Here is a 23,690-nt window from a genome sequence, read left to right on the forward strand (position 1 = left end):
AGTCTTTGAAGGAGGCCATCTGGGTTGTACGGTATTAGAACTGGTCCTCCTGAGAGCAGATGCGGCGGAGACGAAGGAATTAGGAATATGGGATGGCGTTTTTACAGGGGGCAGGGTGGGAGGAGGTGTAGTCTAGGTAGCTGTGGGAGTCGTTCGGCTTATAGTAAATGTCCGTGTTGATTCGGTCGCCCGAGATAGAAATGGAGAGGTTTAGGAAGGGGAAGGAGGAGTCTGAAACTGTCCAGGTAAATTTGAGGTCGGGGTGGAAGGTGTTAGTAAAGTGGATGAACTGTTCAACCTCCTCGTGGGAGCACGAGGCAACGCCGATACAGTCATCGATGTAGCGGAGGAAAAGGTGGGGGGGTGGTGCCAGTGTAGCTGCAGAAGATGGACTGTTCCACATATCCTACGAAGAGGCAGGCATAGCTGGGGCCCAACCATTACCCTTCCACTGACACCCTCCTTCGACTGACTGAACTGGTCCTCACCCTGAACAACTTCTCTTTCCAATCCTCCCACTTCCTCCAAACCAAAGGAGTAGCCATGGGCACCCACATGGGCCCCAGCTATGCCTGCCTCTTCGTAGGATATGTGGAACAGTCCATCTTCCGCAGCTACACTGGCACCACCCCCCACCTTTTCCTCCACTACATCGATGACTGTATCGGCGCTGCCTCGTGCTCCCACGAGAAGGTTGAACAGTTCATCCACTTTACTAACACCTTCCACCCCGACCTCAAATTCACCTGGACCGTCTCAGACTCCTCCCTCCCCTTCCTAGACCTCTCCATTTCTATCTCGGGCGACCGAATCAACACGGACATTTACTATAAACCGACCGACTCCCACAGCTACCTAGAGTACACCTCCTCCCACCCTGGCCTCTGTAAAAACGCCATCCCATATTCCCATTTCCTTTGTCTCCACCGCATCTGCTCCCAGGAGGACCTGTTCCAATACCGAACTACCCAAATGGCCTCCTTCTTCAAAGACCGCAACTTCCCCCCACTATGTGGTCGACGATGCTCTCCACTGCATCTCCTCCACTTCCCGCACCTCCGCCCTTGAGCCCCACCCCTCCAATCACTACCAGGACAGAACCCCACTGGTCCTCACCTACCACCCCACCAACCTCCATATACATCGTATCATCCGTCGTCATTTCCGCCACCTCCAAACGGACCCCACCACCAGGGATATATTTCCCTCCCCTCCCCTATCAGCGTTCCGAAAAGACCACTCCCTCCGTGACTCCCTCGTCAGGTCCACACGCCCCACCAACCCAACCTCCACTCCCGACACCTTCCCCTGCAACCGCAAGAAATGCAAAACTTGCGCCCACACCTCCCCCCTTACTTCCCTCCAAGGCCCCAAGGGATACTTCCATATCTGCCACAAATTCACCTGCACCTCCACATACATCATTTACTGCATCCGCTGCACCCGATGTGGCCTCCTCTATATTGGGGAGACAGGCCGCCTACTTGCGGAACGTTTCAGAGAACACCTCTGGGACACCCGGACCAACCAACCCAACCACCCTGTGGCTCAACACTTCAACTCCCCTTCCCACTCCACCAAGGACATGCAGGTCCTTGGACTCCTCCATCGCCAGACCATAGCAACACGACGGCTGGAGGAAGAGCGCCTCATCTTCCACCTGGGAACCCTCCAACCACAAGGGATGAACTCAGAGTTCTCTAGTTTCCTCATTTACCCTCCCCCCACCTTGTCTCAGTCCCAACCCTCGAACTCAGCACCACCTTCCTAACCTGCAATCTTCTTCCTGACCTCTCTGCCCCCACCCCCACTCTGGCCTATCACCCTCACCTTAACCTCCTTCCACCTATCGCATTTCCAACGCCCCTCCCCCAAGTCCCTCCTCCCTACCTTTTATCTTAGCCTGCTTGGCACACCCTCCTCATTCCTGAAGAAGGGCTTATGCCCGAAACGTTGATTCTCCTGTTCCTTTGATGCTGCCTGACTTGCTGTGCTTTTCCAGCAACACATTTTTAAGCTCTAATAAAGGCAAGTATCCTATATACCATTTAAGTCACCATGCCCTGGGACCTTAAGGGACCAGTGGACATGCATACAAAGTCCTCCTGATCCTCGCTACTTCCCAGGGTCCCACTATTCATCATATATTCCCTTGCCTTGTGCCAATGTGCATCATCTCACACTGATCCAGACTGAATTCCACTTGTCACTGAGAAGTTCATCTGATCAGATCGTCTGTGTCCTCCGAGGCCAGCCTTCTCGCTACTTACCATCCCACCAATTTTGAGACCATCCGTGAACTTACTGATCAAACCTCCTACATTCATCGAGAGTGTGGTGCTGGAAAAGCACAGCAGGTCAGGCAGCATCCGAGGTACCTACTCCTGATGAAGGGCTCTTGCCCGAAATATCGATTCCTCTGCTCCTCGGATGCTGCCTGACCTGCTATGCTTTTCCAGCACCACAATCTCGCTTCCTACGTTCCTGCCTAAATCATTTACATGAACCACAAACAGCCAAAGGCTCAGCACTGTCCCACGTGGAACCCCACCGGACACAGGATTCCAGACACTGAAAAAACCCTCAACCGTTACCTTCTGCTTCCTGCCACTTAGCCAATTTTGCATCCAATTTGCCAAGTTTTCTTGGATGCCATGAGCTCTCAGCTTCTCTACTGGTCTCCAATGCGGGACACTATCAAAAGCCTTGATGATGTCCAAGTAAACTATGCCGAATACATCGCCCTCATCTACACAACTCGTTTCCTCTTTGAAAAATTCAAGCAAATTGGTCAGATCTGACCTACCCTTAAAAAAAAAACATGCTGACTTGATCTTGAATAAACCCAGACAGATTAATTCTGTCGCTCAGAATTCCTTCCAATGCTTTCCTCGCCACTGAGATTAGAATGACTGGCCTGGATTTTCCTGATTCATCTTGATTGCTCCCATCTCAAATAACTGTACAAGCATGTTTTGTTTTTGTTCCCCCAGCTTTTTTAGGAGAGGAAGTTCCAGATTTTCACTCCCCTTTGTGTGAAGAAGTGTCTGCTGACATCAACCTTGATTGGTCTGGGCCTAATTTTAAGATTGTGCCCCTACGTTCTGGAATGCACACCAGAAGAAATTGTTTATTCCATCCACCCCATACTCTTTTAATTAATTCCACACTGATTTAACAAGATTCTGTTCTTGCAACTCCAAATTTATGGTACATGGGTGAAAATAATGTTCATCAAACAATTAAAAAAGAAATTCATTTGTGGGATGTGTGTATCGCTGGCTGGGCCAGCATTTATTGCCCTTCCCTAGGTGCCTCTTGAGAAGGTGACTTCTTCAACTGCTGCAGTCCATGTGTTGTAGGTTGATCCACAATGTTCTCCAGGAGGGAATTTCAGGATTTTGACCCAACGACAGTGAAGGAACGGCGATAGATTTCCAAGTCAGGATGCTGAGTGACTTGGAGGGTAATTCGAAGGTGGTGATGATCCCATGTATCAGCTGCCCGAGAGGGAAGCGATCGTGGGTTTGGAAGACACTGGCTGAGGATCTTGGGTGAATTTCTGCAGTGCATCTTATAGATAGCACACACTGCTCTGCGATTGAGCATTGGTGGTGGAGGGAATGGATGCTTATGGGATGTAGATGGTAGGATGAAAAGTCACAGACCTGAAGCATTCTCTCTCTGTGCAGATGCCACTTGCCCTGCTGAAGTTTCCCAGCAATTTTTCTGTTTTAATTCAACCTTTGAGATATCTTTGTCTTTAACTCCCCTTTCTTGACTTCAAGAATCAGATATGCTGGCTCTCCATCTCCATACTGTGTTATTTCTCAAGGTGTTTACCTTAACTAAGATTTCAAGGCCTCTCCTTTAATGAAATAAATCTTTCCTTCTGGCTTTGGTAGAAAACAAGTTAAGGCCTGACCCATGCCTGTATATAAAGTTAACAACCTTTTCCTACTGGTGTCACCTACTGACCTTTGTCAGTAAGCAGTTGGTTACAAATTTAGAATAAAAGTACATTTTTAACTGTCTTAAAATGGCATAAATTTAAGAATCAACTACTGAACGAGGAAACGTTAGAAGTTAAAATTGACAGAGGGAAAATTCATTGGCAGCATCCCACAGAATTACTTAGAACAGCACAGAATAAAGCCATTTAACTCAACAGTTTTTCCTCTATGGTCCTCCTCCCTAATTATTTCATCAAACTTTATCATCTTTATTAGTAATAAACTTGAAACGATGCAATGAGTTCTGATGCTGTTCACCAATGTAAGGTGTTAACTTTATTTCTGTCTCTGTGGTAGTTGCCAGGCCAGGCCAGGCCTGGTTTCTGTTTTCACTGCATTAATATAATGTATTCACAGTCTCTTGATGCTCCACAGCATTTTTTAGCCAGAGAAACACTTTGGAAATATGGTAATTGAAATCAGTCTGATTAACCCATTCCGTACAATGCCATGGATGAGTTTGCTTGAATCTTGACCAGCATGGTATGAGGTTGATGTTTGGAAGTAGGATTCCTGACTGATTTGCTCCCTGGCACTGGATTAAAGAACCTGGAGGCAACTTTAATCCCTAACAATGTTCAAATCTGACATTGGCTAATTCACAGTAAATCAAACTAAACCTCAACAGCTGACCAAGCACGATGATTAAAGGCCCAGGGGATGCCTGGAGTCAAACACGTTTGATAAAGTGACTGCTTTAGTCAAACACTTTAGTCACACCTTTCACAGCCTCATGGTATCCAGTGCATTTCATAACCAAAGAAGTGCTTTCAAAGAAAATAACTCACTGGACTCAAACGCTAACTCTGCTTTCTCCCACAGATGCGGACAGATCTGCTGAGTTTCTCTAGCACTTTCTTTTTAGTCAAACACTTTGGAATTAAGTGTGAAAGAAAATAATCAGTGAGTCAGGATTGAACTGTGTCTGAGGAACTGGTTAGGGCTAATTTTTAAAAATTTCATCTGTGGGATGTGGGAGTTGCTGTTTGGGAGTTGCATTTATTGCCTGTCTCTAGTTGTCCTTGAGCAGGTGATGGTGAGGTGCCTGCTTGAATCGCTGCAGTTCATTAACCGGGACCTGGGTTTGATTCCAGCCTCGGGTGACTGTCTGTGTGGAGTTTGCACATCGTCCCCGTGTCTGCGTAGGTTTCCTCCGGGTGCTCCGGTTTCCTCTCAGTCCAAAGATGTGCCGGTGAGGTGAATTGACCATGCTAAATTGCCCATAGTGTTCAGGGATGTGTAGGTTAGGGGCATTAGTCAGGGGAAATGTAGAGTAATAGGGTAGGGGAATGGGTCTGGGTGGGTTATTGTTCGGAAGGGCGGTGTGGACTTGTTGGGCCGAAGGGCCTGTTTCCACACTGTAGGGATTCTAATTCTAATTCTCACACCTTTCACAGCCTCATGGTATCCAGTGCATTTCATAACCAAAGAAGTGCTTTCAAAGAAAATAACTCACTGGACTCAAACGCTAACTCTGCTTTCTCCCACAGATGCGGACAGATCTGCTGAGTTTCTCTAGCAATTTCTTTTTAGAGTCATAGAGATGTACAGCACAGAAACAGACCCTGCAGTCCAACTTGTCCATGCCGACCAGATATCCCAACCCAATTATTCCATATGATTATGGCTAATCTTTGATCTTAATTCCACCTTCTTGCCCGATCCTCATATACTTTGACTTCTCTGGAATCCATTTACTCTCTTGGCCTTTGATATACTCAGTACCTAAGAATGATAGAATCCCTAGAGTGTGGAAGCAGGCCATTTGGCCCATCAAGTCCACACTGACCCTCTGAAGAGCATCCCACCCAGACCCACCCACCCACCTCTCCAATCCCTGTAACCCTGCAATTAATACAGTCAGCCTGCATGTCCTTCGACACGATGGGCAATTTACAATAGCCAATGCACTTAACCTTGGACTCTGGGAGGAAACCGGAGCACACAGAGGAAATCCACGCTGACACGAGAAGTATGTGCAAACTCCAGACAATTACCAGAGGGTGGTATCGAAACCAGTGGCTAACCATGGAGCCACCATGCTTGTTGCAGTTCTGTGGGGTAAACACTGAGGGCAACTCTCTGCTTTACACTATTTACTGAATGGCGACAGACTGGTAAATGGGAATGTGTGTTGACACCTGCCTGTCCTTGTACACCAGTCACTGAAAGTAACAGGAGGTACAGAAGGCAGTGAAGGCAAATGGTATGCTAGCCGTCATAGTGAGAGGATTTGAGTACAGGAACAGGGCTGCAATTGAAAGACCACACCAAGAATATTGTGTGTAGTTTTGATCTTTTTTATCTGAGGAAGGATGGTTTGGTTATGGAGGGAGTCCGACGAAGATTCATTCCTGGGTTGGCAGGACTGACACATGAATAGACACTGGATGAGTTAAGCCTATATTCAACTGGGCTTAGAAGAATGAGAGGAAGTTTCACAGAAATCTAACAGGATGAGAAAGGGCAAATGCAGGAAGGATGTTCCCGGGAACAGGAGAGTTCAGAATCAGGGGTCGGTCACAGGCAAAGGATACAGGGTAAGCCATTTAGGACCGAGCTGAGGAGAAATTTCTTCAGTGGTGAGCCTGTGAAATCTTCTGTCACAGAAAGTAGTTGAGACCAAATCATTGAGTGTTTTCAAGAAGGAGTTAGATCTAGTTCTTAGGACTAAAGGGATTTAACGTATAGGGAGAAAGTAGGAATAGGGAACTGAGTTGGATGATCAGCCATTATTATATTGAATATTGGAGCAGGCTCAAAGGCCTACGCCTGCTCCTATTTTCTATGTTTCATTGTATTCTTTTCATAGAGTGATGAGATCTTTTACATCCACCTGAGAGGTCAGATGGTCTTCCATTTTAATGTTTCACACAAAAGATAATGCGCCTCTGACAATCGGTCACAAATCCAGCACTGCACTGGAGTGTCACCTTAAATTTCTGACCTTCACATTCAGAGGTGAGAGTCCTACCAAAGGAACCAGAGTTGATGAGCATTGGTAACCTGACAGGCTAAGTTAAAAATCACACAACACCAGGTTATAGTCCGGCAAGTTTATTTGGAAGCACTAGCTTTCGGAGCACTGCTCACAACCACCTGATGAAGGAGCAGCGCTGCGAAAGCTAGTGCTTCCAAATAAACTTGTTGGACAATAACCTGGTGTTGTGTGATTTTTAGCATTGTCCACCCCAGTCCAAAAGCAGCGTTTCCAAATCCTGACAGGCTAAGATACTGAAAAAGTGAGCATCTAAAAAAAAGATACATTCAGACTACAAACCATGATTTAAATTGTGAGTGTACCTCATCCCGTAGCTGAGAACTATCTCTTGAATTTCACTGTGTGATTTACAAACCATTAAGTGCACTCATTGTTTTGTAAGTCAATGTGACAATGTGAGGTCCCATGAACAGTAATGATAGGCTTGTATTCAGTGTGTCATTGACAGTCTATGTGCAGCACAGTGTAATGCAAGTGCCTGTCATCCACATTAATCCAAATGTCACCTAGACCCAGAGATGGAACCCAATTTGTAAGATATAGAAATACAGACCTGAATGGGATGGGCCGGGTGAATTAAACTGTGCAGTGTGCTACATGGGACCATCTGAATAACCCACCGACAGAGAGGGCACTGGGTTGTGTCTGACTGACCCAGACAGACACTGTAGACTCTAACAGCTTCCACCCAGGTCCCGTAAGTGCGATATAAAATGCTGACAGACACGTGACCAATTTCCTGCGCCCACATCCTGCTTGCCCAGGTATCAAAACTGATGATTATCATATAAACCACATGACAAGGGAAGCAGCTTGATGGCAGGTTAGATGAACAATGAAACCACAGTGACAGTTTGCATTTGACAGGCTTCCGATATACAAACATTCGTCAGTCAGAAACTCAATAAGTTCAATGAGACACTCTTGAGCTTTGCACTTCTGCTTTCTCTCCCTCTCTATGTTTGATTGCTAGTTACCAGAGCTTGGTGGGGGGGGGGGGGGGGGGGGGTGGACTGTTGGAGGTTAACACTTGTTTAAAGATATTCAGTGCCTGTTCGAGGAGGAACCTGGCTTCAGGATGAGAAGGGGTTCGGTGAGTACTACACCTCTGCTGCTAATGCCCATACAGCATCCTTTGCACCAACATTCCTCCCAATATTCATCTGTAGCCTGAGTCCTGGGCTTCAGGTGGATGCCCTTTTGCCCCGTCAATCACGCTAACATTCAAAAGAAATGCTGGCCTCTTAACTAGCTGTCAACTTTCAATGGATGGGACCTATGCCCGCTCCCCCGGGTTCTGATGGCAGGATAGGCCCACTGGTGTCCTGCAGAGCGCCTGATCGATATATAATACTAGGCCTTTCTGGAGAGGGGCTATTGGCTAACTCTCAGTGGTCAAAGCCCACTGTTGGCACAGAATAGCATTCCAAGTATTGGGAGAATAATCCTGTGCACTGGGGATCACGGCAGAGCCAGTTCCTGTCCTGGGACAACCAGGTGGCAGAGGTCCAAGTTTAATGATTTGGCGTGGCAACTACCTCTAATCCTCACCATTGAGGCCAGGACCATCTGTCCATCTGTACTGTATCTTAGGAAAGATTTTTAAAAAATTTACATTTACTTATCATGACCCAAGGTTATTCCAATGTGCTTTACCAATGTTGGCCAAAGTGGAGTAGTTGTTCTAACATATAAATCATCACACACTTCCACCAACAGACAATATGATAAATGGCCAGGTGAGCTGTTTTAGAGATATCGGTTATAAGATAAATATTAACTGTGGCACTGGGAGAATACATTCAAATGGTGCATTGCTGAAAATACTCCGATGAAATTCCACTGAAGTGTAGTGTGTGGATGATGGAATCCCAGTGAGATTTGGTGCGTGGGTGATGCACACCAGTGAGGTCTGGGAATTGATTCTACAGCCCGGATTGCTGACGTGATCGAATGGAAGTCCATTTCATACATATGCATTGCATTTTGTTGAAGTTCTCACACTGTCCCGGGTCAGCATATGACCATGTCACCAGATAAAATGAACATCTCAGCAAAGGCCTGGAAGCTGCCAAATCTGTTACACATGGCGCATAAGTCATTGTGCAGATGTTGCATAATTATTTAATGACTGGTCTCCAGGAATGTGAATGTTCAATTCTCAATATATCCCTTATCTGTCCTCTGAATTAATTAAGTGTTTACTGAGTGCTATTCATAGCTTTAAAAGTCAATTAACATAAGAGCCTCAAATTTTGTTTGCAACCAATGTTAAAAGCATGACCTCATATTTGGACACAATCCCAAATGGTATTTAAGCTTTGTTAGAAGAAACAGGAACTCTGTACATTAATAGTGACTAAGTCTTATTTTGCTGAAGAAGCAGATAGCCTGTACATTCAGCACAACTAACCCTTACCCTCCTGGAAAAACAGCAACTTTTCAGTTACAGAGTGAGTAACCCTTAGTCTGCTGAAGAGGCAGGGACTCTAAGGTTATACGCTGAGCAACCCTTACCCTGCTGGACAGCAAGACTCCACAGTTACACAATGAGTAATCCTTACGCTGCCAGAGAAATGGTACTCCATAGAAACATATATATCCTGACGCTGCTGAAGAAACAGGGACTCTATCATTACAGGCTGAATAACTCCTACTCTGCTGGAGAAACAGGGACACTATCGTTACACACTGAATAACCCTTACCCTGCTGGAGAAACAGGGACTCTATCGTTACACGCTGAATAACCCCTACTCTGCTGGAGAAACAGGGACACTATCTTTACACACTGAATAACTCCTACCCTGCTGGAGAAACAGGGCGCTATCATAACACACTGAATAACTCTACCCTACTGGAGTAACAGGGACGCTATCGTTAAAAACTGAATAACTCCTACCCTACTGGAGAAACAGGGACGCTGTCGTTACACACTGAATAACTCCTACCCTGCTGGAGAAAGAGGGAGGCTATCGTTACACACTGAATAACCCCTACACTGCTGGAGAAACAGGGACTCTATCGTTACACACTGAATAACCCTTACCCTACTGGAGAAACAGGGACTCTATCGTTACACACTGAATAAATCCTACCCTGCTGGAGAAACAAGGACACTATCGTTATGCAGTGAATAACACGACTCTACTGAACAAACAGGGACTCTATCGTTACACACTGAATAACCCTTACCTTACTGGAGAAACAGGGACTCTATCGTTACACACTGAATAACCCATCCTCTACTGGAGAAACAGGGACTTTATCATTACACAGTGAATAACCCCTACTCTGCTGAAGAAACAGGGACTCTATCGTTATGCACTGAATAACCCCTACCCTGCTGGAAAAACAGGGACTCTATCGTTACACACTGAATAACCCGTACCCTGCTGGAGAAACAGGGATGCTATTGTTACACACTGAATAACCCCTACCCTGCTGGAGAAACAGGGATGCTATCGTTACACGCTGAATAACCCTTACCCGACTGGAGAAACAGGGACTCTATCGTTACACACTGAATAACCCTTACCCTGTTGACGAAACAGGGACTCTATCGTTACACAGTGAATAACCCCTAACCTACTAGAGAAACTTGGATGTTATCGTTACACACTGAATAACCCCTATCCTGCGGGAGAAACAGGGACTCTATTGTTACACACTGAATAACCCTTACCCTGCTGGAGAAACAGGGATGCTATCGTTACACACTGGATAACACCTACCCTACTGGAGAAACAGAGACTTTATCGTTACACACTGAATAACCCCTACCCTGCTGGTGAAACAGGGACGCTATCGTTACACACTGAATAACCCCTACCCTACTGGAGAAACAGGGACGCTATCGTTACACACTGAATAACCCCTACCCTGCTGGAGAAACAGGGACGCTATCGTTACACACTGAATAACCCCTACCCTGCTGAATAACCCCCTACCCTGCTGGAGAAACAAGGACTCTATCGTTACACACTGAATAACCCTTACCCTACTGGAGAAACAGGGACGCTATCTTTATGCACTGAATAACCCTACTCTACTGGAAAAACAGAGACTTTATCGTTACACACTGAATAACCCCTACCCTGCTGGTGAAACAGGGACGCTATCGTTACACACTGAATAACCCCTACCCTACTGGAGAAACAGGGACGCTATCGTTACACACTGAATAACCCCTACCCTGCTGGAGAAACAGGGACGCTATCGTTACACACTGAATAACCCCTACCCTGCTGAATAACCCCCTACCCTGCTGGAGAAACAAGGACTCTATCGTTACACACTGAATAACCCTTACCCTACTGGAGAAACAGGGACGCTATCTTTATGCACTGAATAACCCTACTCTACTGGAAAAACAGGGACTCTATCGTTACACACTGAATGACCCCTACCCTACTGGAGAAACAGGGACACTATCGTTACACACTGAATAACCCCTACCCTACTGGAGAAACAGGGACGCTATCGTTACACACTGAATAACCCTTACCCTGCTGGAGAAACAGGGATGCTATCGTTACACACTGAATAACCCCCTATCCTGCTGGAGAAACAGGGACGCTATCGTTACACACTGAATAACTCCTACCCTACTGGAGAAACAGGGACGCTATCGTTACACACTGAATAACCCTTACCCTACTGGAAAAACAGGGACTCTATCGTTACACACTGAATAACCCTTACCCTGCTGGAGAAACAGGGATGCTATCGTTACACACTGAATAACCCTTACCCTACTGGAAAAACAGGGACTCTATCGTTACACACTGAATAACTCCTACCCTACTGGAGAAACAGGGACGCTATCGTTACACACTGAATAACCCTTACCCTGCTGGAGAAACAGGGATGCTATCGTTACACACTGAATAACCCTTACCCTGCTGGAGAAACAGAGACTCTATCGTTACACACTGAATAACTCCTACCCTGCTGGAGAAACAGGGCGCTATCATAACACACTGAATAACCCCTACCCTGCTGGAGAAACAGGGATGCTATCGTTACACACTGAATAACCCTTACCCTGCTGGAGAAACAGAGACTCTATCGTTACACACTGAATAACTCCTACCCTACTGGTGAAACAGGGACGCTATCGTTACACACTGAATAACCCTTACCCTGCTGGAGAAACAGGGATGCTATCATAACACACTGAATAACCCTTACCCTGCTGGAGAAACAGAGACTCTATCGTTACACACTGAATAACTCCTACCCTACTGGAGAAACAGAGACTCTATCATTACACACTGAATAACTCCTACCCTACTGGAGAAACAGGGACGCTATCGTTACACACTGAATAACCCTTACCCTGCTGGAGAAACAGGAACGCTATCGTTACGCACTGAATAACCCTTACCCTGCTGGAGAAACAGGAACGCTATCGTTACGCACTGAATAACCCTTACCCTGCTGGAGAAACAGAGACTCTATCGCTACACGCTGAATGACCCTTATCCTACTGGAGGAACAGGTATTCTATAGTAACCCTTACCCCGCTGGATAAATAGGGACTCTATAGTAACACAATGCGAATTCCTTACCATGCTGGATAAATAGGGATGCTACAGTTACATAAACAGCCACCCGTACACAACCCAGAGTGAAAAATAAGTCAAAGACTTTGAAAAGGAGAGCTTCTAACATAGCGAAGACCTCGGTCCAACTGACCAGCAACTGAATGGAGGGTCTTCTATCACTCTGTAGTCAACAACGTGATGTGATCACCAAAATGCTCTTTCCACCCTTATGGTTTGGACTCCTGAGCCACAAACATCTTCCTTTTTGCTTATGTTGAGTACGATATTTGTGCTCAGCTGTCCAAACTATTTATGAGTAAACATGTGCATGTTCGGTTTAAAGGAGATATAGTTTATGTTTTTCTAGGAGCAGTTAATAATCTGTTTGCTATTTGTTAAAGGATACTCTGCAGGGGCATGGGAACCTAGACTGTAGCTTTAGGGTGCAGGACCTGGAGTGTAGGGAGGTTAGGAACATGGTATCATTCTCAAAGGAGGGTGCCTGTAAACAGTGGCTTGAAGTGTGTATACTTCAATGCAAGAAGTATACGAAATAAGGTAGGTGAACTTGCAGCGTGGGTTGGTACCTGGGATTTCGATGTTGTGGCTATTACGGAGACATGGGTAGAACAGGGACAGGATTGGCTGTTGCAGGTCCCAGGGTTTAAATGTTTTAGTAGGGTCAGAGGTGGGGGTAAAAGAGGGGGAGGTGTGGCATTGCTTGTCAAAGTTAGTATTACAGCGGTGGAAAGGACGATGGATGAAGACTCGCCATCTGAGGTAGTTTGGGCTGAGGTTAGGAATAGGAAAGGTGAGGTCACCCTGTTAGGAGTTTTCTACAGGCCTCCTAATAGTCCTAGAGACGTAGAAGAAAGGATTGAGAGGATGATTCAGGAGAAGAGTGAAAGTAATAGGATGGTTGTTATGGGGGACTTTAACTTTCCAGATATTGACTGAGAAAACTATAGCTCGAGTTCGTTAGATGGGTCGGTGTTTGTCCAATGTGTGCAGGAGGGTTTCCTGACACAATATGTAGACAGGCCAACAAGAGGTGAGGCCATACTGGATTTGGTTCTGGGTAACGAACCATGCCAGGTGTTAGAATTGGAGGTAGGTGTGCACTTTGGGGACAGTGACCACAATTCGGTGACTTTTACTCTAGTGATGGAGAGGGATAAGTGTGCACTGCAGGGCAGGAGTTATAGCTGGGGGCAGGGAAATTATGATGCGGTGAGGCACGGCTTAGGATGCGTGGCTTGGAAAAGTAGGCTTCAAGGGAAGGGCGCAATTGATATGTGGAGCTTGTTCAAGGAGCAACTATTGAGAGTCCTTGATAAGTATGTACCTGTCAGGCAGGGAGGAAAGGGTTGTGTGAGGGAGCTGTGGTTTAGATTAGATTAGATTAGATTAGATTACATTACAGTGTGGAAACAGGCCCTTCGGCCCAACAAGTCCACACCGACCCGCAAATAAGGAATTGGAATCCCTTGTTAAAGGGAAGAGGGCGGCCTATGTAAAGATAAGGCGTGAAGATTCAATTGGGGCGATTGAGAGTTATAAGGTAGCCAGGAAGGATCTGAAGAGAGAGCTAAGAGCAGCAAGGAGGGGACATGAAAGGTCCTTAGTTGGTAGGATTAGGGAAAACCCAAAGGCTTTCTATAGGTATGTCAGGAATAAAAGAATGACTAGGGTAGGAATAGGTCCAGTCAAGGATAGTAGTGGGAAGTTGTGTGTGGAGGCTGAAGAGATTGGGGAGACACTGAATGAATACTTTTCGTCAGTATTCACTCAGGAACAGGACATTGTTGCCGACGTGAATATTGAGTCACAATTAATTAGAATGGACGGCTTTGAGGTATGCAGGGAAGAGGTGTTCGAAATTCTGGAAAGGGTGAAAATAGAAAAGTCCCCTGGGCCTGATGGCATTTATCCTAGGATTCTCTGGGAAGCAAGGGAGGAGATTGCAGAGCCATTGGCCATGATTTTTATGTCCTCGTTGTCTACAGGAATAGTGCCAGAAGACTGGAGGATAGCAAATGTGGTTCCCTTGTTCAAGAAGGGGAGTAGGGATAACCCTAGTAACTATAGGTCGGTGAGTCTCACTTCTGTTGTGGGCAAAGTCGTAGAGAGAATTGTAAGGGATAGGATTTATGAACATCTGGATAGGAATAATGTGATCAAGGATAGTCAGCATGGTTTTGTGAAGGGCAGGTCGTGCCTCACAAACCTTATTGAATTCTTTGAGAAGGTGATTAAGGAGGTGGACGAGGGGCAAGCGGTAGATGTGGTGTATATGGATTTTAGTAAGGCGTTTGATAAGGTTCCCCATGGTAGGCTACTGCAAAAAATACGGAGGTATTGCATTGAGGGTGAGTTGGAGGTTTGGATTAGGAATTGGCTGGCTAGAAGAAGACAGAGGGTAGTAGTTGATGGTAAAGGTTCATCTTGGAGTGCAGTTACTAGCGGTGTTCCGCAACAATCTGTTTTGGGACCATTGCTGTTTGTCATTTTTATAAATGACCTGGAGGAGGGGCTAGAAGGTTGGGTGAGCAAGTTTGCGGATGATACGAAAGTCGGTGGAGTTGTTGACAGTGAGGAAGGATGTGTCAGGTTACAGCGGGATATAGATAAGTTGCAGAGCTGGGCAGAAAGGTGGCAAATGGAGTTCAATGTAGGTAAGTGTGAGGTGATCCACTTTGGTAAGAGTAACAAAAAGATGGGGTACTGGGCTAATGGTCAGATACTTGGTAGTGTGGATGAGCAGAGGGATCTTGGTGTCCATGTACACAGATCTCTGAAAGTTGCCACCCAGGTAAATAGTGCGGTGAAGCAGGCATATGGCGTACTGGCTTTTATTGGTAGAGGAATTGAGTTCCGGAGTACTGAGGTCATGTTGCAGTTGTATAAGACTCTGGTGCGGCCACATCTGGAGTATTGTGTGCAGTTTTGGTCGCCATACTATAGGAAGGATGTGGAGGCACGGGAACGGGGGCAGAGGAGGTTTACCAGGATGTTGCCTGGTATGGTAGGAAGATCGTATGAGGAAAGGCTGAGGCACTTGGGGCTGTTTTCATTGGAGAAAAGAAGGTTTAGGGGTGACTTGATAGAGGTGTACAAGATGATTAGGGGTTTAGATAGGGTTGACCATGAGAACCTTTTTCCACATATGGAGTCAGCTATTACGAGGGGGCATAGCTTTAAATTAAGGGATGGTAGGTATAGGACAGATGTTAGGGGTAGATTCTTCACTCAGTGAGTCGTGAGTTCATGGAATGCCCTGCCAGTAGCAGTGGTGGACTCTCCCGCTTTATGGGCATTTAAACAGGCATTGGATAGGCATATGGAGGATAGTGGGCTAGTGTAGGTTAGGTGGGCTTGGATCGGCGCAACATTGAGGGCTAAAGGGCCTGTACTGTGCTGTATTTTTTCTGTGTTTCTATAAATTTATTTGCAACAAATGGGCTTTTTTGTTGTTTATTGATGAACCTGGTATGAGTTTCCTTTATCCTAGATAGCAGTCAAAGTCAGGCAAATGACATAACATGTAAGTGGAGGTGGGGACAACAGTTCCAATGAGGAACGTGCAGGATTACATAAGGAATAGAGTATAGAAAGTGCTGGGCGCTATTTACAAACCAAAAGTGTGTTTATAAGTATACCAGGCAAAATAATGGCCAGGAGAAATTGAGGACTGCAGATGCTGGAGACCAGAGTTGAAAAATGTGGTGCTGGAAAAACACAGCAGGCCAGGCAGCATCCGAGGAGCAGGAGAATCGACGTTTCGGGCATAATCCCTTCTTCAGGAATCAAGATAATGGCCAGGGAAATATTAGGCCCATTAAGGACAAAAGTGGCATTTGACCGTGTATAAATCCAAAAGATATCGGTAACGTTCTAAATGAGTACATTGCATCTGTTTTCACTGTGGGGAAAGATGATGTGGACTTTGAAATTGGGTAGGAGGACCGTTATATATTTGGACAAATTAGTGTTGAGAGGGCGAAGATGTTAGCGGTTTCAGATGACATGAAATTGAATAATTTCCCAAGCCAGATGAGATGATTCCGTGGCTGCTGGGGGAAGTAAGGGAGGAGATTGCAGGGGTTCTAATACTAATTTTCAAATTCTCTCTATTCTCAGGAGAGATGCCAGAGGACTGGAAGACAGCTAATGTGGTACCACTTTTCAAAAAGGATGGTAGGGCCAAACCAGTGAACTACAGGCCAGTGAGTCTAACAACGATGTCAGGGCAACTTTTGGAAGAAAGTTCTGATGGACAGAATTTCTTTTGACTTGGACAGACAAGCATTCACCCTGGAACGTTAGCATCGTTTTGTCAGATGAAGTTAGGTCTCACAAATTTGGCGAATTTTTTTTTAGGTGGGTGACGAAGTGCATAGATGACGGTTGGGCAGCTGTCTACATAGACTTTAGTTAGGCTTTAGACATGGTATCACATGGGAGATGGTCAAGACAGAAACAGACCAAGGGATTCAGGATAATTCGGCAAATTGGATCCAAAATTTGTTTAATAGCAGGAAGCAGACGGTGATGATCAAAGAGTGTTTTTGTAACTGAAAGGCTGTTTTACTGGGGTGTACCCCAGTACTGGGTCAGGGTCAGTACTGGATCCCTTGCTGTTTGTCATGCAGATTAATGATCTCGACATGAGTATAGGAGGTTGCTCAGTAAGTTTGCAGATGGCAGAAAATATATGTGGTATAGTAAATACGAAGAAGGAAAGCCTGAGGCCATAGGATGATGTGGGCGGACTGGTTTCATGGGCAGAACAGTGGCAGGTAGAATTTGAACCTGAAAAGTGTGAGGGTTGTATTATGGGAGGACTAACAAGGCAAAGGAATACATGAATGGTAGGACCGTTGGAAGTATTGAAGATCAGAAGGACTTTGTTGTGCATGTCCTTAGATCCTTGAAGGCAACAGGGTGGTTAAGGCAGCATGAGGAATATTTATCTTTATTAACTGAGGTTTTAGATATTACAGCAAGGAGATGGACAACAAAAACAGAAGTCGCTGTAAAAACTCAGCAGGTCTGGCAGCACCTGTGGAGAGAAATCAGAGTAAATGTTTCGGACTGAGTGACACTTCCTCAGAACACTTAGGAAAGGGCGTTCCAGAGCTCGGGGTTCAAGGAACTGAAGGCACAGCCACCCATGGTGAACTTTTGGAAAACATGGGTTCGCAAAGTGCCATAATTGCAGGAGGAGTGGAATAATCTCAGAAGGTTATCAGCCTGAAGTTAAGAACAGATTTCGAGAGGCATGATGGTTGTGGGATTGGGAGCAGGGATTTGCGGTGCAAGGTCATGGAGAGATTTGAAAAGAATGATAGATAGAATGATGGGATCTCTACAGCATGGAAGCAGGCCATTCAGATGATCAGGTCTAAACTGACCCTCCACAGAATTTCTATGTGCGTAAACAGGCCATTTGACCCAACAAGTCCACACTGACCCCATCTCTACTCTACCCTATTACTCTACATTTACCCCTGACTAATGCACTTAACCTATCTCTAAACACTATTGGCAATTTAGCATGACCAATCCACCTTACCTAAGAGCATCCCACCCAGATCCACCACCCCAAAATCATTGTAACTTTGTATTTCCTATGGCTCATCTACCCATCCTGCACATCGCTGAACACTATGGGAAATTTAGCACAACCTAACCTGCTTATCTTTGGACTGTGGGAGGAAACTGGAGCACCCAGAGGAAACCCACGCTGACACAGGGAGAACGTGCAAACTCCACACAGACAGGCGCCGAACCCGGGTGATGTGAGGTAACAGTGTTAACCACTGAGCCACCATGAGCCCCCTGAATGATGAGAAAGTGAAATCAAAGTGCTGCTGAACTGAGAGTCAATGTTCAAGAACGTACTGCGCACTCACATTGCACTAATGACCAACTGGTTGAGGAATCACTGGAATAGGACCAATGGCAAGGAGTCATTGCCTGCAGGAAAGAACATTGGTACAGGGGCATGTGGGTGGGAAACTATTGACTTAAGTCATTTCAAAGCAGCAGCAGCAATGCTTCTTTTGGAAGTCATCATAAATTAAACTGACAGAATTTTGGTAATTGCCCAACTTGGGTCCTTTGACAGGAGCCAGATGCGTGACTAATAGTAACTCACTCCTGGCGTGCAATCCCCTGCTGCTTGTTTACACCTCTGGAATAAAAAAAATTGCACAGCAATTATTCAAAAGTCACTGAACAATATGATCCGTGGGTCCTGAAGAACTTGTATTGATCACACCAGCGGATTCAAAACTGCCCCTTTGTGTTACCTTTCCTCAATCCCAGCATGTGGAGCCTTTACCTGCTCAGCTCTATAAACACACATGTGTGAACCAGACTTTCCCTACCCGTTCTCTCTCCCTCTGAGAAATTCCAACCATGTTAACCCTCACAGTTGTCAGCTGGCCCTCAGATGGAGTCTGAGCCACTGTGGTGCTCAGCTTTATGAACCTTTTAATGCAAACTGCATGCTATTTTTAGTCCAGGTCTTATAATGGTGGCACCAGGTATTTCGAACAAAGCTGCCTTTACATCAAACAGAAAGGTTGAGTAACGCATCATTTTCTCAGTCAGGGGGGATCAATCACCTTTTTGAACAATTAAAATGCAGCACTCCAAAGTAATCCAGTGAGTAAAAACACCAAGTGCTGCTCTGGCTGTAAACTTGCTGTGTTCAGGATTAGGAAACTACAATTGTGGGTACACTCTGCAAGTGCTTGCCCGAACCCCTTGTTTTGAAGTGAACCTTGTCTGCATTGTTTCTGGGCCCGTGTCTTAGAATTCCCCAGATAATCATTAGTAGTAAGCTCCAGTCAGCAGTGTGATGGAGTGTGCTGCACTTAAGTGAAGGGGGGGGGGGGGGGAGAACAGCCTCAACAACACCTGAGAAGCTTGACATAAACCTGCCCATAACAGACTGGTGCCTCTGGCCTTGGCATCCATTGTGACTGTGCCACTTAGTTTGTATTTATCCAGCACTTTTCACATATTCAGAATATCCCACATGAACTACACAGGATTTTACATGGAATTTAATAGCACAGAAACAGACTACTTAGCTCGACTCGCTCACTGTTATGTTCCACTCGAGCCACCTCCCACCTTATTTCATCTAACCCAATCAACATACGGTACAATGGTAGAGAAGGTATGTACATATCTAGCTTCTCCTTGTATCTCAATAAGATCCATCTTGAGTATTCCACATGATAGCATGTTTCACGTCTTAATTAATCTCTCGATTAAGAAGCTTCTCTTGGGTTGCTTATTAGATTTATTTTTCAGTGCCTCACAAGAGTATTCTCTCCCTATTTGTTGGTCTTTTCAATTCCTGTGCCTGCCTTTGCTTCTCTCTCAGTTTTCTCTTTTTAATTCTTTCTCTGGTTAAAGTCTTGCTCAAGAACAGTACTCAGCCTTGAATGCTGTCTATAGGTAATCTGGCTCCTTGAGGCTGCTCCACCGTTCAATCAGAATGTCTACAATCTGTATGGAAACTCCAAAACTTCAATACCTTTGCCTATGATTAGCCTTGAAAGTAGCATATAACACTTTAACCATTGTTTTCTTAATACTGACACCAAGGTTATGTACAATTCTAACTGACTAGCAGAATAACTTCTATGTTCTTCACTTCAGTGCTTTGGTCATTCAGGATTGCAGGCGATTGCATGATTAAACTTGCTAACCTGCATTCCAAACCCCTTGAGCTAAAGGTCTACTCTCCACAAGTCATTTGATTACCTATTTGTGGCTGTGCACTAGCTTTAAGTGATTTATGCATTCTGATACCTATATATATTTGCCCATTTACAATTTCACACAACTTGGAGATTGCTCCAATTTATCTTGGTTTCCAAGTGCAAGGCCTCACCTTCCAGCATGCTAAAATTCATCTTCCATCTTTTCCCACATATTTTAATCTATCAACAGAACCACATTGCAACTTGCAACACCTAGTTGCACTACTTGCTGTCTGTCATAAATTATTGCCAAACATAAATCTGCCATTTTCTATTTCTTCAGAAAAATCTGGTGACAAATTGAGGTGTCCTCAAACAGCCCCATTCAAAGAGGCACCATCTTCTGCTGCCATCTTGTCTCAGACACTTTCACCCACTGACCATCCAGTGTTAGGGCACCTTCTATCCTTATCCATCCTTTGGTCAGGATAATCGAACAGGATACAGAATATAATGTTTTCGCTACAGAGAAGGTGCAGAGAAAGATCAATTCTAATCTACAAGTGGTTCGTTCAGAAGTGTGATAACAACGAGGAAGAAACTGTTCTTGAATCTGTTGGTACGTATTTTACCTGTAACACACTGGGACAAGCAGATTAATCATTATTCACATTTACATCAGGACCCATTCATTTTTTAGACCATTCACAAGTCAGAACACAATGTAGGATAATATAAAGTAGCCATTCGTAAGTATAGGAAACATTCATATGTTGGATCTTTAGAATTACACATCCTATGGGATCAAATTCATAAGTACAGGTGCTCATAAGTCAAACATATAGATTGTGGGGACACCCCTGTATACAATTCGCTTCAGCAGAAATAGAACCATTGCTGAATTTAAAGTATGTATGTAAACCAGGGAAGATGGAGGCAAACAAACGGTTAACACCAAATCGCTGATCTGATCTGCATCCTCCCACAACCTCCAAATGCCAGGACCTAGGCTTGTATTCTTTGTGTGTGCTGTTGATCAGGCCCCTATCTCAAGCCACATGGGCCATACAGTATACTATTAAATGCAATATCATTCAGTGAGTGGAACAGACTATTTGTGCTGGGCCAATGGTTACTAGGTCTTTGTTAATAAGCTCATAGGAGTAAACTTGCATCGATGCTGCGTTAGAGATATCATACTTGTTTTGATGCTGGAATATGATCTAGGATCTGTCCACTTCCAACACAAGTTCTTTAGGCAAAGTGCTCCACGTTTACTGGTGTTGGTCTGTATCAGTATTAGATACTCGCCTAGTCCGGTCCATAGTGTGGAGCTCAGGAACAGTGAACTTGGCCTGTACTGGTTATCCCCTGTTCCACTTTGTACTTGCCCAATATTCTCCACAGCCCAACATCTATCTGTGAAAGCACCAAGGATTTTATCTCTTCTCTCTGGGATGGTTAATAAATTTTCCAATAACATTTCCAGTTATCTTGTGGCCGGCATGTTTTTTAGATTAAGCCCAAAAAGTGCCATCTGGAGAATACACGCAGGCTGGATTTCAAATGAATTCTTTTCCTTTGCGCAAGCATTCTGCGTGACTCATACCCATTCCAGCCAGTAAAAGACAGAGGGGCTTAAATCGACAGCTTTCACCAGCGTGTGCTACTGCTGTTGAGCCAGGCCTACAGCTACAACGCTGTCCACCTCTGCAATGTGCTGAGATTTGAGAGGAGTACACAAATATCGTCCATGTGTTGATATTCATGAAACAATACACAATGCCCAAAGCCCCACACTCAGTGATCTGTAAACAGTCCCCTTATGTACCCGAGGACACGAAAGGTATCAGTTTGTTTAACTGGTTAATGGAGTGGATGGGATGAAAGGGACATTCTGCCTTCACCGGATTACCATCACTTCAGGAAAGGTTTTCTCATGGTAACTGCAATTTTTCTAAGTCTGTCATCCTATCAGTTGTTGACCCACAGTCACAGTGGATCTGTGAGGCTTCTCATCCTATCAGGTACTAACTCACAGTGATAGTGGATACGATGCCCTTCATTCCACTAGGCACTGACCAAAGTGGCAGTAGATTCCCCAGACCTCTTACCCTATCAGGTGCTTTTCATCCTATCGCCAGCTGATTTACAGTTACAGTGGATCTTTGAGCCCTACACTCTATCGGGCGCTGACTCAGGCTGAGAGCGGATACTAGAGATCTCTCACTCTCAAGTATGCCTCTGTGAGTATGCATTTGTATGGATCTCTGAGTCTGTTCTTCTACAGTTTGCTCATACCTTTAATCTTCTTGTCCCCTGTAAAAATTATTTCTTATGTTGATATTCCATTAGGTAGTTTCCCAAGTGAGACAGATTGACCATGCCAAATGCTGGTTTAATTATCTGTTAGCAGAACTGATACAACTGCACTGTCCACTATTGGGCCTCATCACCTTTGCTATCTACTAGTTATGGATCATAACCCTCTAGCTTCTTTACTCCTGTATTGCTTTAAAACCCTCTTCCTTCCCACCCCTTCACCAACACTCATGAGGAGCTCATCAACTTTAATTCTTCAAATGTTTAAAATTTTGATTTTTAAAAATTTAACCTACTTTCTAATCAACCTCTTCAGAGATGTTAATACACACCTCTGGAGCAGGTGGGACTTGAACCCAAGCCTTTTGGTACAGGGGCAGGGATGCTACCACTGCACCACAAGATGGATCAGCTCATCAACTCTATTGTCATACAGTTTACTTTGATCAGCTGTCACCTCGGAAATAGGAGCAAGATATAGCCCCTCAAGCATGTTCCACCAAACCATTAAATCATGGCCAACCTTTACCTCAATGCAATTTTCTTGTACTATTTTCATATCTCTTGCTGTCTTTAATATCTTGAAATCAATTGAATTCTGTCTTGATCAGACACAGTGATTGAGCCTCTGCTGGCCTATTGGTTAGAGAATTCCAAAGGTTCACTACCAACCGAGTGAAGAAGAACCTCTCCTACCCATTATTCATACCTCTCTGCTGCTTCCCTTCTTGAATTTGAATTAGCTTTATTGTCACGTGTACTCAAATAAGTGCAGTGAAAAGTCGCCACATTATGGTGCCATCTTAGGTACATGGTACCCAAGTACAGATCCTTAAGAACAAGTGGTTAGGGAAAACAAATGAGAAAAGTAAAGAAATAAAGTGCCCTGCATTGCAGACTATAGGAATAATTTAGAAAAATAAAGAAATAAAAAGTTCAGAATAACAGTCTTTGCAACCCAATCCACACCTGCACCTAGCCTCCAGTAACTGAAAGAGAGTCCTTCCTCACGCACTAAGTTAAACCCTAAGCAAACACTAAGTTTGCTTTTGTTACAGCTGTGTAATAATATTGTGTGTCTTG

At 44.9% G+C, this 23,690-nt stretch overlaps 2 protein-coding genes across 6 annotated transcripts in view; one reads left to right on the plus strand and one right to left on the minus strand.

The window, feature by feature from the left end:
• LOC148149447 (uncharacterized) overlaps window positions 1-23,690 on the plus strand; it is a 103,752-nt gene that overhangs the window by 79,332 nt on the left and 730 nt on the right. Inside the window, exons 4-5 of the mRNA XM_087990135.1 lie at window positions 16,702-16,787; window positions 20,629-20,904. Of these exons, the coding sequence (XP_087846261.1) occupies window positions 16,702-16,787; window positions 20,629-20,649 (107 nt within the window). The 3' untranslated portion in view covers window positions 20,650-20,904. The remainder of the gene's footprint in view (window positions 1-16,701; window positions 16,788-20,628; window positions 20,905-23,690) is intronic.
• Window positions 1-23,690, minus strand: part of rad51b (RAD51 paralog B) — a 550,826-nt gene that overhangs the window by 5,126 nt on the left and 522,010 nt on the right. The window lies entirely within an intron of this gene.

Source organism: Chiloscyllium plagiosum, unplaced genomic scaffold, assembly GCF_037043375.1.
Source record: "Chiloscyllium plagiosum isolate Xiang-an unplaced genomic scaffold, Cpla_swu_hap1 HiC_scaffold_8, whole genome shotgun sequence".
NCBI lineage: Eukaryota > Metazoa > Chordata > Chondrichthyes > Orectolobiformes > Hemiscylliidae > Chiloscyllium > Chiloscyllium plagiosum.